We start from the raw sequence: 17,514 nt of genomic DNA, 5'->3' as shown, positions 1-17,514 counted from the left end.
TACGAAGATAAATGGCAAATGTTTTAAAATACATGACATTGTTAATGACCAGTTGTTTCCAGTTCAGTTGCATGATATACATAGTGATTTTCCCCCATTAACTTCTCACTAAAGTCTAAAAAAAAAAACACAAATGTGGGAAGAAAGAGAAATTTCTCAGATGCTTCATAACTCGCCTCTCTCTGGATTCCTAGAGCTTCTCACTTTCAGTGTTCTTGATGTTGTCATCATTAATTAAGGGTCAGTTTTGACACTGTGTTTAAGTGCAATTGTTACACTGTAAGTTTAGTTTAGTTCAGTTTATTCACATGTTATCTTAGGCAATGATAACTATAATCCACTATTACTCCAACATATTTTAAGATGTTTTTTTGATTTATTTTTCTACTGTTAGTTTCTGTTATTGTGCTAGGTAAGGCGTACCAAATGACATAGCTCTATGCATCACCGATTTCCTCAGTGCATTAGAATTTGGTATAGGCAGAGAAAAATATGTATTTCAATATGATATCGTTGTCTACCTTTTAATTAAAACTTGGTTATAAACTTGACCCACCAGCTGATAAATGCATTTGAATAACATGTATTATTTCAATAATTAACCATTGCTATGCCATAGTAATAATTTAATTCAGAGAGTGGATGTGATTACTCTGAGGTGTGTTTTTAGTGTGTGTGTGTGTGTGGTGTGATTTTTTTTAGGGTTACAATCAGGAAACACTCTCAAATCGTGCGTTTTCTTCTTTATTGAAAATATATTTGTCATTTTATCAATTGGTGTACACATGTTTATTATCAAAGTTATCAAGAACAATGTAAATAGGTCTGATGTATAAGGTCTGACTTGATATTTAAAGCTCAAAGCAAGCGTGCAAACAATGTTTGCTTTTTTTTGTTTTTTTGTTTTTTTTTTTACAATAAACGCAAAAAACTTTAGAAATAATGTTATAAAAAATGCTTTCTTCCCCTTTTCTCTTGCCTACGGCTGTGGTCTCAAAGATCCAACATGGCTCCTCTGCCCTCAACAAAGATCCAACATGGCTCCTCCACTCTCAACAGACCGTTACCTGCACAGACCGTTTTAATCAACTGCGGCTGAGAACGTTACTCAACGGAGCTCTGTGATTGGTCAGCGGGCGACATCCAGGCTCCGCCCTCATGGTCACCGCAACTCGGCGGCGGAGTCAGCAGCCAGTCGGCCACTCTCAGTGACGTCCAGCGGCAAGTTTTCGGGCTTATTATTCAACCAAGGTTCGTAAAAACAACTGCCTGCTTCATTTTTAAACCTTCGAGTGTCCGCCAGTGTAACATTCCTTCTGTTTTATTGCGGCCACAGGCTCAGCAAGGCCTGAAAATGAGTCAGTTGAAGGAGCGCTTCGTGGCTCTGCTCCGTGAGAAGAACTTTGTGACAGATCAGCTGGCGACGCTGGAACAAAAGACGGGAGTGAACAGGGAATATCTCGCCTTGGGTATGTTAACAGCGCACAAATACAAAGGAACACCTGTCCTCTCAAAGTTGATCCAACGTGTCGGTTAATGAACTTGCTTCGGGCTTAATGTCTCCTGTTTAAAAAGTTGCCACACTCTTCGCAAACAAGCCAGCGTTAGCTGGTTTAGCTGGCACTCTGTTGTGGTCTCCTGCTCTTTCACGGTGGTTTCATATCCTGTGTCACCATTAGCTGGCTCATTTTATTGCCCTTCTCTGGCTGTAATACCAAAGTTCACCCAACTCAGACACTTCTGCCGCATTGCCTGATCACTTGCTATAAAATTCCCACTTCGAAATATTGCTCCTGAATAAACTGCATCCAACGTCCACCAGCTGCTGGTCCCAGGGGTATTTTTATCACCTCCTGAAATATCCAGTGCAAGGCAAAAAAATGGAAAGAGATCCTGGGATGACTCTGTTATTCAACTGGGAGCTACTATTAGCTTTTGGGAGTTGTGTTTTCTATGTGGTTTGCAGTCAGTTTGCACAGTCAATAAATGTCAGACGCCTCAGGCATTTTGTTTTTTTGTTGTTTTTTTTCTGTCTACACTGCCACCCAGATACCGGAAACCCACAAGCCAGGGTGGCCTACATTCAGGCACACTGTCTCAGAGCTGATCAATACCCATGTGTGCACAACGAAACGGTTGTATGGGTTAGAATAATCATTAAACTATAAACTCCTGCAAATGCCGGAAGCTCTATGTGAAATATTTAACTCCACTAAGACGTGGATCACGCAGTCGTCATAGCCTACTGCACGAAGTTATTCATATGAATGCCCGACGTCATAAACTACATGTAATTGTTTTTTTCTTTCGCAATTAACCCGAGTATTTTCACCAGCATCTTACAAAGGCGGTCGTCAGGGAACAGACTGGCTAAGATGTGTACTCAATGTGACACTGATCACACAAAAATAAACTTTTAATTGGTCTCAAAGTGGACAGACGATTTGATTTGATTTGTTTTACGTGTAAATAAATACATAGAACAAATCACATAGGGTGAATATTTAAAATAACAACAACAAAAATGTATGTGTGAGACGTGGTTGGAAACCTATAGAGGCTATTATGAAAAGCACACCCAAAATATAAGAGAAAAGTTAAACTACATACAATACAAAATCACAAGTACGTGTTAAATGAGCAGGTAAAAAAGTAGGATCAGAGAATTGTATATAAGTTTAAACTGGAGTGGTCCTATTTTTTATTTATTTATTTATTTTTTTTAAGTTAATTGCTTTAAACTGCAGATTTTTAGGTTTCTTTTTGTGTATGGACAATGACAAAGATGAGTCAGTTAAGTGTACATAGTCATTCCATATGACCACTCCACGGGATGTTTTATACAATGGAATCAGAAGATTCTTAGCCGAGAGTTATTAGAAAACTCATGTTTAAAACCAAGAGGTAAATCGAGGTAATGTTACGCTTAAAAAACAAAACAAACTTGAAGAATGTTGATGTCAAAGATGGTCAGCAATTGCAATTTAAAAAGAGAATGGTGCCAAATAACTTTGGAACAACTTGCTAATCTAACAAGGCTGTGTAACTAAAACTTTTTGAGGAGTTTTGAACTCCTGGTTGGACAAATTAAGACTTTTGTAAATGTCAGTTACTAAGAAATGCAACAGAAACTGTTTCCTTTTGGACACCTTGAAGAACAAACCAAGCACGTTTACAAATATACAGCTGATTTTTACTTTTACTTCTTACTAAAATCATCATCTCAAACAGGTTTTCTTAAGATGCTTCTAAGAAAAAGTGATTAAAGGGTGCTCTAACCTGTTATTGAACACTTCTCACAAACTTTGTGACCGAAACCCTCTCCTGACTATAGATGGGATGGGTCAACCAGCCAAGTAATAGCAAAAAAAATGTGAAAATGTACCTGTTTGCCTTAGCAGTTTGTGCTCATTTGAGTCATATTTTTGGTTGTGAACTGCTTTTCGGACAAATTGGGACATTGAAACTTACACAATGTAGACTGACAGCATCTTGAAGAACAAATGATTAAAATGATTAATCAATAAACAGTAAGCATATGATCAAAATAATAGGTAGGTTGCGGTCCTGTTCTAAACTACACCAAACATATATTTGGCATTTTAGTAGCACACGTTCTTCATGCTTCAGCTTGGTGCTCATTTCCTGCGTTGCCAAGTTAGTGGCGATAAGCTAAATATGGGAAGCTATATCAGTCTGGGAATTTATTGGTCTCCGTATTCTCTGTTGAGTAATTCGTGGGTCACTAATCGCCCTCTGAGGATTAATAAAACTCTCACATAGTCTGAAAATGTCAGTTGCTCATGTACCTTGAAACACTTTTGTGTTTTTGTCCCACACCCACCGTCAGACTGGCTTGCAAAACAAATAACCAGGATTGTATGCAAATATCGCTTTACTCGTCTCTACCCTGCACTTGGCCGACGCTAGAACCAGACAGAGCGGCCAAATTATACCACGTCCTGTACTCTGTGCAGAAGTAAATTCCATGAGCTCGCGGGTGAGGCAACGGCAGTTCGCTTGACACACATCTCGGGCTCGTCAGAAACGTGTAACCCGATGGCTCGCATGCGACGAATTCTTTCCGGTTGGCCCTCTTTAATGTTATGTTGTGCTCCGCTTTGACCGGTTACAAAGATGTGTAACTGTCTCCTAGGATAAGCTGAGGAAACGTCTCGAGTTCATGCTGATTCGGCAACACTGTGAAGTGTGAAGAATAATGTGCTGACCGGAGTAGAGAGGCCTCCTCTACGCCGTGTGCTCGGCAAAACCGACTGTGTTGGTGGCTGTTGTTCACGTCTTTAAAGCCGACTCCAGCCCCTCACCCACTGTATGCGTAACAATGGGGTTTTGTGATGATTTCATGTTAAGGGGAACTGGATTTTCAGCTGAACTCCCTTAGCTCTGTAATGAGTACGTTTGAGCCACACATTACGAGATTGCGCAATGGATCCTGTGCCCTTTTTCCAGTGTTTCCAAAGAAAAAAAAAACCTGAATGCATTCATTGTTTATGTACATTTCCCTTCAGGAGTTTCTCTCTCATAGCGTAAAGCCATATAACAGTTTGAGGCGTGTGCTGTGATGAAAAGTTGGCTTTTCGTTTGACTGATAAACTTTATGGTTTGTGCAAAGCACTGAAGTGTTTGCTTACATAATTCATTCTCTACATTAGCTTTTGTTTTGGCATCGTCTTCGTCTTAGCCAGTTCTTCCAGTTTAGTCTTCGCTAGGAACAGCTGGGAACACTGTAGGATAGCATGGGTATTTGGATATGAGTGGCATCAAGCAAATGACATGTAAAAGAGAGGTATCAAATGCTTCCAGTGCTTCAGACACTCTGTGGCTTTACTGTGTTTATGGCGTTCGTGATAATTAAACCTTATACAGCAGAGGTTTGCATTTTATGGAACTAACCACATCTGCTGGAGGATAAAACAGCCATCCTTCTGTTTTACCTTAAACCTGGAGGCCAGGTTTGCATAGGTACAGAGTTCCTGCTGTTCTCTTCTGTTCTGCAAGTGTGAGACTTGTCAGTAGCTGCGTTTCCATTACAGGTTTTCACAAAATAAAAGCAGAATTTCTGAAATTTCAATGAAGTTAAAAAAAAAAAAAAAAAAGTGTTTTGTGTTATTGCATTATCTCATAATCCACCACGAGACTTCAATTTAAGGAAGATGGGCTTCAAATGAACTGGTCACATGGTCCGCTGTGTCATCCCCAGTGACGAGGAAACACGCCCCTTATGAGAGCGTAAAAACGTTTTAGTGATATTTGAGATTTTTTTTGTTCCAAATCTAGGTGTTTCCATTACCATTTTTTACTGCGATATTTAGGTTTTTGCAAATTTCTTTTTTTTTTTTTTTTGCAAAGTCAGCATCTAAAAAGGATGACAGGAAGTAAACCAGTCACAAAGCTTTTGTTCTGAACAATTCAGTTTAGTTTGTACTGTTATTAATCAATCAAATGAAATCAATCTTAACTAAACGCTGTTTGTTTTTCTCTATTTTTTTAATGTTACTATTTTTATTTGGTTTTATTCAATCAATCAATTCAATTCAAGCATTTTGTTTATCCCAACGAGAAATTTAAAAAGGCACAAAGTTAGTTTGTTTTTATTTTTTGGTTGATCAGTCATTTCAGCTCTAAATGAATCTCATTTGTTAAACTGCAGAACAAGTGTACATATTTTACTAGGGTATCTGTTTTGTGTTTAAAAGCCTTCCTCAGGATTTCTTTTTAACATTACTGTATTAATGGAATGTCTCACATACGTGTGGTGTTCAGTTCCGTGTGACGGTGTGAACTTTAAGATGCATTAAATGTCAACACATGCGCGCTGTATGTGAATGTTTGACTTGTGTGTAGCGCTCGTCCGAATCCTGGTGCTGTGCTTTCCTACATCCTGCTGTCAGACACACTCGGATGTGACAGTAGAAGTGTTTGTTAAGTAACTGGATAATATCAGCATTCTCTCCCTGACCGGCACTCTGCTCTCGCCTCCCCCTGCAGGTTTCCTGCTCGTCATCGGGCTGTATCTTCTCTTTGGATATGGAGCCTCACTACTCTGCAACCTGATCGGCTTTGTCTATCCCGCATATTTCTCGTACGTATGAAGTCAGGCTCACTTTAATAAATGTCGCAACAGTGCGACATTATATATCCACCAGCATGTATAGAAAATCACAAAAGCTAGTTAAGATGGTATGAGAGCGTTTTGACCGACACGTCTGAAGTTAACGTGGCCACTTTATTCAGACGCCCGAGCTTTTCCTTCTAAAACATGTCAGGATGTGTTCAGATTTACCACAGAAACCTTTTTGTTGATTATTAGTTATTATTAGATTTCTTAAACTATACTAATACATCTCTGCTTTTAGTAGTTTGTCCTAATCAAGTAAATATTAAGACAAACAATATTCTTTACACGTTGTATGCATTTTATTTTATTTAACCTTTGTTTGAGAGAAAAAAGATAAAATGCCACTAGTGACCTGGTAACAAAGTACATATTTTTGTAGTTATACACCTTCTATTATAACAGTCCTGCACTAAATCCACTAAATTTAGTAATTATGTGTTATGTTATCTTTCTCTTATTTAGCCGACTGACCAAAATTGGGTTTTCAAATAATAATAGAAACATCAGTACAACACAATATGATGCAGTAGTACCACAAGAGGTATAAGGTTTGTAGATTGAGAGTTACTTGCATAGAATAAACGTGCTCTTCAAGTCTCATTCTTCTAAGGTGAAACCTTTAAAGGTAGCCGGTAGAAATAATAAGAGCATATAAAACGGGTAAACGTGCCTAAAAGACCATCTGACTGGCTCTCTGATGTCTTCTAACTTTCTCCTTTAGTACAAAATACTTTTTCTTTGTTTAACCGTGGCTGTCTTCCTGCGTACATGAGTTACACTGCAGGCAATACAGAGACCTATCCCTTCGTCACGTGGTTACACTTGGGATATGATTCTTGAAGTTTGAACTTTTATTATGGATGCTGTAACTTCTTTAATCTCTTGAGTCAAACATGTCTTCTGGTTCGTTCAGCATTAAGGCCATCGAGAGCAACGTGAAGGAGGATGACACACAGTGGCTGACCTACTGGGTCGTTTATGGACTCTTCAGCATTGTTGAGTCCTTTTCTGACATCTTCCTCTCCTGGTTCCCCTTCTACTATGCTAGCAAGGTAGGCTGAGCTGTGAGTTTGTGGGGTGTGTCGTCCATATATAGTATTTATTTATTTATTTTTTTAAGTTCTGTTTAATTTTACCGTATGAAACCGAGTTGAGTTGGTGTATTGAATTACATGGGCGGCGATGACTTTGGGCTTTGCTTCACTTGCCATAACACTGCACTCTTGTGGACATATTCAGTAACTACAAAATAAATCGGTTATATTCAGCCACAGAATGTGTTGCATCCATATGTACTGTGTTTATACTGGAAAATAATCAAAGTATATTTGTAAAAATGTCAAACAGCAAATAGAATTAAAAATTAATTAATGTAAAACTGCACACATTTTTATTGCAGAATTATGTTGTAAAACTCGCAAAAAAAAGCATCCTAATTTAAGAGTTCTGCTTTAAATCTTAGCTTATGATATTGTGTAGTACCAATGAATTGTATTGTGCTGTATCAACACGTATTTTAAAAACCCAAAGTTCTTCCAAGCTCATCATCCGATAAAGAAGCAGACGTGTGTCGGTTTGAGCAGAAGGTAACACAGCAGCATCATGTCTGAGATCTGCCCTCCGCTCTGCCCCTCAGTGTTTGTTCCTCATGTGGTGTATGGCTCCGGTGTCGTGGAACGGTTCTGAGATCTTGTACAGGCGCGTGATCCGGCCATTCTTCCTGAAACACCAGGCAGCCATGGACAGTATGGTCAATGACCTGAGCGCCAAGGCCAGGAACTTAACTGAGAACGTGACAAAGGACGGTGAGACACTCACTGTGTACATGCAAGTACAGCCACATTTATATACTATATGACCTGCAGATACATATTATTGCAGTGCACATGCGTCACCTCACAGAGTCACACAATAAAATCTAACCTCCAACATAATTATATATATATATTTATTTTTTTTATTTACCTTTATTTAGTGTTCTTTTTCTTTGTTTTTTTCCATCAGCTGTTAACCTGGCTCTCAACCACGACAAGGGCCAGTGAGAAACATGGAAAGGCTTGGTGTGTATGTGTGTGAGTGAGTGACTGAATGTGTCTCTCTTGTTCTTTGTACGTCCTCCTCCTTCCATGACATATGAGCGACTCCTCATGTCATGTGGTGACTCTCATCATAATAAATATGATTGTTTGTGCATCCACACCCGTTTACTGCCATCGACACTGCTAAGACAATCAGTGGGACTGTGACCTATTTGTGTGCTTTTGTTTTCTCTGATGTTGTGTGAATCAAAAAAAAAAAAAAAACGTCGAAAACATGTTAATAGCAGAAGATTACGATGGCACACCTTCGAGTTTAAGCAACGCTGGCAGTGAAGTCAATATTATGTCGAACTGAGCCATTTATGGCAAAAACTGAGCCTGAAATCTCCAGTTATAAAAGCAGGTTGCTGATTCTCTTACCTTTGATAATCAAAACTGGAACTTTTACATGCCATCGGTGTCGTCTTGCTCTTATTCTCGCAGGTACCTGGCAGAATTTAAAGTCTGCCTTGAGCTACTGGGAAGGTTCTCTATGTTTAACAGTAACTGGACGATTTGTGTCTTCTAATATGTCTTAATTTATCTTGTCATAATGATGAAAGAATAAAACTGGAACCCTGGTGAACTGCGTCTGGCTCACAGATTTATTTCAGTCTCTTTCCAAACACCTCACAGATGGGACTTTATTTTTTTCTTCTTATTTTTACAGCAGTGGTGAGTTGGGAGAATTGTATTTCTGGAACTATAATCTCTGCAGAATTGGTTCAGGTTCAATTTGTGACAATATATGTATACATTTTTTTTAATTAATTACCTATTATTTGAAGTAATTGCCCACATTTTCCTCTGGAAATTAAAAGTTTCAGTAACTCTCTTTTTGTTTCTGGGTTTCCAGAAATGATCAGATATTGTGTCTCGTGCATGTCGATGCCATTCACAAATTCGTTTTATCTCCAGCTCCACCACTTGATCTTATGACCTGTCCTCCTCAAGCACACTTGCCAGCATTCAGACAGCTTAACCAACCGCACCTTAATTTGTGTTTGGCTCTGTATTCATGCTTGAGGTGCTCTGAATGGGACCTCCTTTGTGTTTCTGCGCTGGACGTAATGCATGGGAAACGGTGGACGCAGTCAGTGTGATGGCCACCCACCACCACCACCACCACCACGGGGAGAGGAAGGCATCCATCTGGAAATGGCTGCTGCGAAGACGTGTCTGCTGGGTGTTTGTTGTGCGTGTCCCCAGCCGCCGCCGGCCGACAGGTTATTGATTTAACAGAAATGGGACCCAGAAACCAATTATTGCATTGTGTTGCAGCGTGGTTTGATTCACGGCTCTGTATTGAGTGTGAGGCCTGTAGTGGAAGAAGGCATGAAACAGAAGCCATGATTTTTTTTTATTTTTTATTTTTTTTTTACAAGCAGCTTTTTAAACACGTGCCCCGAGCCTAATGAAGAATCCTAATTACTTTTTCTGCTGCACCACCAGCTGGCCTTAATTTGCTTCTACCCTGTGAAATATGTCAACATCTACTTAACCGAACGAAGCAACGTCTTCTACGGACATTGAGCCTGCATTCTCCTCCACCTTCACCATAACCTTTGTGTGTGTGTGTGTGTGTGTGTGTGTGTGTTTTTTTTCTGTCAAGAAAATTGGGAAGACACATTCTCAGATTTAATTGCAAAAATGTTCATAACCTCCTTCGCTTCCCCTTACACATAAAATCCAGTCAAATACCTGCATAACTAATAACATTCCCATCACTGCTGTACAATCTAGAGTACTATTATGATGCATTGAGTTGGCTTTCAGCTTAGAACAGACATTAGAAGTTATTGTGTTTGTTTCTTCTTCTTTTCTTAATTATTTGCTGCCATTTCTGAAGTGTTTGTTCCTGTATCGAGGTTTACTGTAATGTTATTATTTGACTGCTCCATTCATTTTTTCTTGCAACATCTCTGCCCCTAGTTAAAACTGCATTATCCTCCTCCTCCTCCTCCTCCTCCTCCTCCTCCTTCTTCTCCCTGGTCTTTTTCCTCATCATCCACCCCTGGCTAAAGCAATCAGCGTTGCCTGTAATAACCGTGCATGTGGCTGCTCTTCCCGGTTTGCTGCGCCTGTTGCACTTCTCCCGTTCGCCGACAGAGGGAGACAAACGCAAGCTTTGTCCGGACGTGAGAGAGAGTTGGTGAGTCATACAGTGAGACCGTCACGTACAGACAACATGGCTCAAAACAAGGCCTGGTCTGACTTGGCCGGGGGCTTGTTTTTAGCACCAGGAAGAGGCTTGACCACGTTCGATTGTGACATTAACCGAAATTACATTTTCTTGTGCTGAAATGGCACGAGGATTCATTTGGGTGCTCTCTTCCTGGGCCGGCTCTTGGTTAATGGGTTCTCTGTCATCACGTTATTCATTTTTCCCTCCACTGCGTGTTGTTTTGGTATATTGTGTATTGTGTAGCCTATATATAGCCCGCTGTACGCACTGCATTTATGTATTCGTGACTCTCTCCATGGTGATGCAACACAATAGAGTCGCTGTCCGTGGTGCTGATTCTGAATCGGGCGACGTGATTGAGGTTATAATTGAAACTTCTCTGAAAATATTCCCATAAAACAAATTAGCAAACATTTAAATGTTGATATGCTTCCGGGCGTGACTTAAAGTTGACAAGAAATAATTGAATACCACTCAGGATCTCATCTAGTTTTTTGGCTGCAGTTTTTGTTTTTGATGCTCCAAACGCCAAAAAAAAAAAAAAAAAAAAAAAAAAACTGGCATCCAGTCCTCTGTGGCTCAGGGGATATCTGATGGCTACTTGGCTGTGCCTGAAACATCGACAGGTTCATTTGGAAAATTAAATGGGGCTTTGCTTAGGTTATATCTTTTTTCTAATGATATATTTCATTTGACCAATTGGGGAACTTTAATGGGGTTTGCTGCTCAGGCACAACTTCTACATCCTACAAAAAAAAAAAAAAAAAAAAAAAAGATATGTCCTGAATTAGATTGCAGATTGGATTGATTTGTTCTATTCAATAAATATATACATTATTTTTTTTTTTTTTTTGTCTCAGTCACGTTTTTCTGTTATTTCCTAATTTTAGGTCTAGATGTGAACTGCGTAAATTTCCTCACTTGACGGAGGAATTCTATTTAAAATATCTTCTTATGCTGCCATCCAACCACTAGGAAGTGTATGAACTGAAAGAAAATCAAGTATGGACCGAAAAGGGAGAGGGCATAGCACCTCCCACGTCCTATCTGCGAGAAAGAGAGACACAGGGAGAGAGGAAGAGAAGACACAGAGAGAGAGAGAGAGTCTGCTGTGGTGGTGGTGTTGGAAATCGGACGATATGAGCTCTACATGAACCGCGTAAAATGCTTTTAGACGCTTTCGGCGTTTGTCTTTCATCCTTCTGAACCAAGGACGAGCCTGAAGCGGAGCTGTACACTTCACGACCAGGTATGGAGATGCTCCTCATCCCCACATCTCATAAACGGGAGATTAGATGTTGGTATTCACTGGCATAACCGCGGTCCTTCTGCCTGGCTTGCTGTTGTGTTGTGCGCATACGATTCCTGCCGGATTTTCCGTATCCCATATCTTTTTTTTAATTTTTTTTTTTATTTGAATTCACGAACACCTGCTCCTGTCACGACGCGCATTTCTGTTCGACAACCTCGGTCGTGTGAATTGCATGTGTGCCTATGCCCAGCACAGCCATATTGGCAGTCAGCGGGAGAGGGCAGGGATGTGAGGGTGTTAGGATTATCATATTGCTTTGAGGAGTAAAGGGAGGTAGAGGAGGAGGAGGGGGTGGTGGTGGTGGAGGAGGAGGAGGAGGAGGAGGCGGAGGAGGAGGAGTGGAGGGGGGATTCGCTGCGACTGCGAAATGATGGCACCGCTGCGAGATGGCGATCCTCTGGTATTTATGAATGAACCAGGCGGAGTAGGGTGGTCTGTAATGGCGCTGCGCACCAATCTGCGGACCGACGGCAAACCCTCTCCTGCCAACCCTTCCTGACTACAGCCGGGGCGGAGATGCACGTCAACATTAGACTATAGCCTGATAATGACGCCAGCGTGACGCATAAAGCCCGATTTCTGTGGCAAATGTCATAGTTAATCCTTCCATCTGGATCCAGCTCTCCTCCTCCTACATGTCTGATGTGCTGTTTGTTGTGGGTTCCATGACAGGAGGGGAGAGCCATCATGACATGCAGAAGGGAGTTGTGAATCATTCAGGTCCTCTCCATGCATGTGTGTGGGTGCATATGTATGTGACTCAACTTCCTGTATGTATTGAACGCTGGCAGTCATGGGTGTGTGTGTGTGTGTGTGTGTGTGTGTGTGTGGGTTGCAGGGTTTGAGAGCAAAGAGGAGACGAGAGATGCATGGCAGTAAATCCTGTAAGTAAGCTTTAAAGAGTGCGGTGGAGAGTAGCATAGAGATGCAGACTGTATTAAAGCATGTTAGAGGGTAAGTGTGCGTGTTGAGAGTTGATGTCCTCCCTGTCTGTGTTGAATGGCCACAGTAGTGTTGCATAAGAACTCGTCTCCCTGCTGAGGCAGGACAAAGAAATGACTCAATACACGGTAACAAGCAAAGCCAGAGAGAGGTAATGATGCTGGTGATGGATATGGAGGCTGCTGCTGGATGATCACAATTTTGGTGATTTTTGTTTTTTTTTGTTGTTTTTTTTGCAGCTAGGAACCAGCCAGGGCTTTGTGCTGATGTGGGGTACAAATCACAGCAAGGCCATACGTTGTGAAAGATGGAAATACTTCAATCAATTAACGCGTAAAATGCATTAAGGCAGGGCACGCAGTAGCTGACAGGAAGGTTTTATTTATTCAATGTCTGTAATAATCCTGAGGGTCTCAAGATGCTTTACAAAACCCAGAGTCAGAAACTCCAACAGTAAGCACTAAAGGAGCAGGGGGAAAACTCCCAGGAAGAGACCTTGAGCAGCTCGTATGGGGTGAGGGGGGGGCCCATCTGTTCGAGGTCGGCCAGATAGAGACAGAATAAAAGAGCAGATATGTACACTGATCAGGCATATCATTATGACCACCTCCCTAACATTTTGTAGGTTTACCTTGTGCCTCCGAAATATTGTGGCTCATCAGAGAATGGACATGGGCCTTCTGAGGGTGTCCTGTGGTGTCTGGCAACAGGATGTTGTTAGTTGGGGGCCCTTGGGTCCTATGGGTTGAGGGGAGGAGCCTCTGTGGATCAGGCTTATTCCAGTGCAACTCACGTATACTTGATCCCAGTTTGGGATCTAGTGAATTTGGAGGCCAGGTCAACACCTTGTGCTGTTTTTCATGTTTTTGAGTTATTTGTTAACCGTTTTTGTGTGTCTGTGTCAGGCTGCATCCTTCTCGGGAATATCAAGTTATCTAAGTTGGTGGTACATTTCTAAGTAACAGCCACACGAATGTCAAGTCCCAACATTTCCCAGGAGAACGTTGAGTTGTCACAAGATGGTCAGCGTTATTCACCTCTCCTGTCAGTGGTTTTAATGCCGTGGATGATCGGTGTATAAATTGGCCGGCATCATGAGGTATTACAAGCAGATCTGATTTAAAGATTAAAAAATAAAAAAAAAAAGGAAGAAGAAAAGTTTATTTAAAAAATCTCCCTATTGAGCAACTTTGCATAGATTTGTGCAGCTGGACAACAGCCATTTGTCAGAGAATGAAAACATAATCTGAGCTTGTTTTCTGGGTGGGATAAATGAAGGTGAAACAAATGCAAATATATAAGAAACTGTAGATGCTCTTTGATAGTATATCCAATGTAACATGAAAGGCCCGGCAGTCTCTTTGTGGTACTTTACTTATAATCAGTTATAGTAACTATACTTTTAGCTTTGATTCAGAAATTACTTCAGTGCCAATTAATTGGCAGCAGAGGCCGGGTACTTCTGAACTATAGTGTTCCTTAATACTGGAAGAGATCGATGCTAAAGTGATTTAGCTGTTCTGACAGAATCAGCTTGTTTGAAAAGTTCATCCCATCTTCATTATTCAGGGTACCAGGCAGGATTTTATTCCGCGTAACTAATTGCAGGCAAGGACGGCCACTCTGGTCAATTATGCACACAGTGACCTCTGAGCTAACATGTCTTATTTGACATTTTTTTTCCTCAAATATCAGCCCCTCATTAAAGATAAAATGCCATCCTCTTCAAATCTCCTTCACAACGGTTTGCGGTTTTATATGAAAGGAAGTGAATCAGCTGCAGCATCGCAGGCAGTTTACAGTGGGACTTATTTTGTTGTTTCTGCTTTTAACCATCTGTGTTGTAACAGACCTGGATCAGCTGGCATTATAAAGAAAAAAAAAAAAAAAAAGCTGTGCTCCGTTGATCTCCCTCGTACAAACCAATGGAGTCAATCCAAAACTACCAAACCCTGTCACCATCTGTCACTGCAATGCACTCCGCCGGCCTGTAATTAGCTCTCCAGCCAGGTTAGCATCCTTGAACAGGCCTCCTTTCTTGACAAAAATAAATCTGAACGTATTACAAATACTTGGAAAACATGCATAGATGTTCTGACTGAACGTGCTTTTCTCCTCTTTGGCTGTTGTTATTAGCCAGGTGCCTGCGTGTGTCTCCCAGATTGCCAAGCTGAGGTATTAGCGAGGTCTTACGGAGAAGCCAGAAGGAGCAACCCAGGGTTCCCCAGGTCACACTAATAATCAGCACTAATACACACTCAAAGAGTAATTACATGGTGTAAAACTGCTGCACAGAACCAGCATGATTATGGTTATAATGTTTGATTACAGCTCAGGAATCAATCTGCCCGAGAGGGGAAATGTTTTCATCTTAACTTATTCTTGATGAAAATGCACTCTTGCACTCTTGCCTCCTTTTTTTTTTTTTTTCATATTTTATTTTATTAAATATCAGGTAGAGCAGTGTTTATGGTAATCAGACACAAATGAAATCTGAAACTAACTAATGCTCATCACCCAGAGAAAAACAGGGCTGCTCTGTTTAGATCATGAACGAACATGCAAATGACTCCGAAATGTTAATGTTTCAAGAGCCTTGTGTTTGATTGGATTATGATAATTTTGTTGTAGTATAGTCATTATATTTGACTCTATTTTGTGAAATTTGGGGTTGTAGCTATTCCCCTTTCAAATATTTCACCTTAAATAAATCACCGGGAGAGAGAAATGGAAATCTTAGTCCAAACTCACAAAGCATTTTGATTTGCATTGTTGTTTTGTTCCCCATCACGGGGCGAGCACAGAAAACTCACAAAATGTACTGAGGTGCTTCTGCGTCTTCTGCAAATCCTTCTGGCTCGCCAAAAGCGACGCACGAGCCCGATGTTCTTCCTGCCACCGTGTTACTGTCAGTTAATGCTGAGTCAAAAAGATGTGAAGGGGGTATCAGAGGGCTCCAGGGTGCATGTAGTCTTATACAGAGACTGCTGGTAACTTAAGTCCTGGGAATTGGGTCAATGCAGAGCAGGCCGCAAGCACAGAGGAGGTTAAGCTCAATGATTAGCTACTAAGCCAAGACCACAGTGCTGCAATCTCTTGGACGGAGTAGCGCATATTCTCCGTGCACGCATGCTGGTGTGTGCACAATCACGGTATAGACTGACACTGATGAGAAGCATCCAGACCAGTACTCTCACTCACGGCCTTCAAACACCGCAAGCATAGCGACTAGCATCTCTACATTTTCTCATCTTTTTCATCTTACCTGACTTAAACGTCATTATTTGAGTTGTGCAATGCAAATGACTATTATCAGGTTTCATTGTCATTTTATTTCCTTCCATTATTCAACATGCCACAGAGGAAGTGAAAGGATTTTTTTTTCCTCCTATTCTAACACTGAATAAATAATTGATGCCCGTTCATGCAGTGACATAAATATTGTACGTACAGGTGTGCAGGTTTTATTCATAACTGCAGAGGTTCATTCACATCTTTATAATTTATGAAACTTTTTTTTTTTGGATGGTGAGATGCCACTCTTATCTGTTAGTTGAATATGAAGTGGAAGGCAGCAGCCCATTAGCTTAGCTTAGCATAAAGACTGGAAACAGGGGGAGCTAGCTTTGCTCTGTCTGTCTTTTAATCTACATGTAAAATATTTAAATAATATATGCTTTTACCTGGCTGATGTCAATAACTGTTTGACAGCTATTGACATCAGCCAGGTAAGACTAAAGTCTTTTCATCAAGCTATGCTAACTGGCTAAAGGCTGTAGCTTACATTAATCACACGAGAAAGACGGTATCCTTTTTTGGCTTTTCATCTACAATAACTCTCTGTGGCCAATAAGGAAATGTGCCAAACTCGTTAAACTATTCCCTTAACACTGTTAACTTAGACTGCAGTTTTTTTTTAAAGCACACTTTTGTCAAACAAATTGTGTGTTGGCTTTCTTGCAAACTGGGAATAATCACTGCAATCATATTTGTCTGTTAAATATGAGGCTGGAATCAGTTAGCTTAGGTTAGCACAAAGATTTAATACAGGGAGGCTAACGAAGACGAAGGCTTAAGTGCGAAACTATTCTTTTCTGTTAATTTTGTCAGCTTCAGACAAAGCCAGACTAGGCGTTTCCACCTGTATCCTGTCTTTGTGCTAAGCTAAGCTAACTGGCTACTGGCTGCAGATGACCATAACCACCTATTGGAAAGATACAGATTTTGTAATGCAACTTTCTGTTGCTAATAATAAGATACTTCCCCCAACTGCATGACACTGCATCTGTATATTTTTAAAGACAGATTTTTTTTAACAGTTTTTCTATGACAATGAATTTATCAGTTTAGATTTACTGGAGGCCAAGAATGAAGAATAATGACATGAAACTCAATATTCTGTGATCAACGGTCAGTAATTCTGATGGATCATAAACGGATTTAAAGGTTTAAAAGGATATGATGATGATTCCTTTCTTGGCATCATCTCCCTCCAAGAGACACACATATACACAGACTGAAATAGACAGAAAAATATGCAGCTTTATATGTTTGTTTGTTTTTGTTGTTTTTTTCCAGGAAAATTACGGAGGAACATTTTTCCATTTATGAGCCTTGAATGAGATCCAACAAAGATTTTAGGATAAACACATTCTGGGGTGTGTGCTTTCGCAGGCAGGTGGGAGCGCAGTGAAGCGGCAGGCAGGCAGCGTGACCGAATGTGAGAGACTGAATCAAAATTTATAAAGCGAGCCTCCACAGTGTGCTCAAACCTAATGAAAAGGTCGGGGTCTGAAAATTGCCTCGCTAAAAACGCAGATTAATTCCTGTGGTGAAACACGCGCACACATATACTTGA

The 17,514-nt window shown here is 40.6% G+C and overlaps 1 protein-coding gene across 2 annotated transcripts; it reads left to right on the top strand.

The window, feature by feature from the left end:
* The first annotated feature begins 1,093 nt into the window (after positions 1-1,093).
* On the top strand, positions 1,094-8,803 carry zgc:101744 (Receptor expression-enhancing protein 6-like). 2 transcript variants are annotated; one of them, XM_047611946.1, is made up of 6 exons: positions 1,094-1,251; positions 1,337-1,469; positions 6,010-6,103; positions 7,053-7,191; positions 7,776-7,966; positions 8,144-8,803. In XM_047611946.1, the coding sequence occupies exons 2-6, from the start codon at positions 1,355-1,357 to the stop codon at positions 8,148-8,150; spliced, it is 546 nt and encodes a 181-aa protein (XP_047467902.1). In that variant the 5' UTR covers positions 1,094-1,251; positions 1,337-1,354; the 3' UTR covers positions 8,151-8,803. The 2 variants fall into 2 exon arrangements, with proteins under 2 accessions (XP_047467902.1, XP_047467901.1); XM_047611945.1 differs by having other exon boundaries at positions 1,095-1,251; positions 7,776-7,944.
* The last annotated feature ends 8,711 nt before the right edge of the window (positions 8,804-17,514 follow it).

The sequence above is a fragment of the Mugil cephalus genome, chromosome 17, assembly GCF_022458985.1.
Source record: "Mugil cephalus isolate CIBA_MC_2020 chromosome 17, CIBA_Mcephalus_1.1, whole genome shotgun sequence".
Lineage (NCBI taxonomy): Eukaryota > Metazoa > Chordata > Actinopteri > Mugiliformes > Mugilidae > Mugil > Mugil cephalus.
Note: the sequence above shows the minus strand (reverse complement) of the source record. Positions and strands in the feature narration are given on the sequence as shown.